This window comes from Aureococcus anophagefferens, assembly GCF_000186865.1.
Source record: "Aureococcus anophagefferens unplaced genomic scaffold AURANscaffold_2240, whole genome shotgun sequence".
NCBI classification, from domain to species: domain Eukaryota; class Pelagophyceae; order Pelagomonadales; family Pelagomonadaceae; genus Aureococcus; species Aureococcus anophagefferens.
The window spans coordinates 1-1,030 of NW_008706713.1; the positions used below are offsets into that span (position 1 = coordinate 1).

The 1,030-nt window shown below is 70.4% G+C and overlaps 1 protein-coding gene across 1 annotated transcript; it reads left to right on the forward strand.

Annotated features, from left to right (window-relative positions):
• Nucleotides 1-291: 291 nt before the first annotated feature.
• AURANDRAFT_69560 (hypothetical protein) lies at nt 292-1,025 on the forward strand (the record flags this gene model as incomplete). The annotated part of the gene is made up of 1 exon (XM_009045332.1): nt 292-1,025. A coding segment is annotated over one exon (734 nt), but the record flags the coding sequence as incomplete, so codon positions are not given.
• Between the last annotated feature and the right edge of the window lie 5 nt (nt 1,026-1,030).

Genomic DNA, 1,030 nt, shown 5'->3' on the forward strand with positions numbered 1-1,030 from the left:
ACGCGTCGTTCGAACGCTGCGCGGCGAACCACTCCGGCGGCGCCATCTACGCGTATCTTAGCGAGGTGACGCTGCGGAACGTTTCTTTTGCGCGGACCTCCGCCGGGGTAGGAGGCGGCGCAATTGCAATTTGGGGGGGCGAGGCGACGATCGTCGCCAGCACGTTCGTAGGGACGCAAAGCTCGTTCACTGGCGGCGCCCTCTGCTGCGCGAAGTCGAACTGCAGCGTCTCGCGCTCGCTCTTCCGATCGACGAGCGCGGGGGAAGGGGGTGGTGCCGTCGCGTTCGAAGGCGGCGGGTCCGGCGGGTACGGTCCGGCGGCGCGGTCGCTCGAGCTCGAGGACACGGTCTTCGAAGGCACCGCCGCGAACCACTACGGCGGCGCGGTCCTCGTGTCCGGGGGCGCCGTGGCGGCCGTCGGCGTGACCTTCGACCGGTGCGCCGCGGCGGTCGGCGGCGCCGTCCACCTGGAAAGCAGCAAAGGGTATTCTGGCGTATCGCCCATCGAGAGCGACCTCGACCTGCGGCGCTGCACATTCTCTTCCTGTCGGGCGACGACCGGCGACGGCGGCGGCGTTAACGTGGTGAGCGCGGGCCGCGTGACCCTCGGTCCGGGCCTCGTCTTCCGCGGCAACGTCGCGGAAACGGGCGGCGGCGGCGGCGCGTACCTCCGCAACATCTCCGAGTCCCTCGTCGTCCGCGACGCGGTCTTTGCGGAGAACCGGTGCCGCTCGCGCGGCGGCGGCCTCTTCGTCGAATTCCAAGCGCCAAAGCCGCGCGTCGAGTGCGCGCGCTGCCCGGTCGAGATAGATCCCTACTCCCGACAGCCCTGCGCGTACGCGAAGAACGGCACCTGGCGAAGCTGGGACGTGAGCAGCGACGTCGCCGTCGTGGGGTCGACCTTCGTCGGCAACGAGGCCAACTTCTCCGCCGGCGGGCTCGGTGTTACCGGCGGCGCCCGCATGGCCCTCGAGGATACGTCGTTCCATCGCAACTCCGCGCGGATCAGCGTCCCGCGGCCGTGACGCTT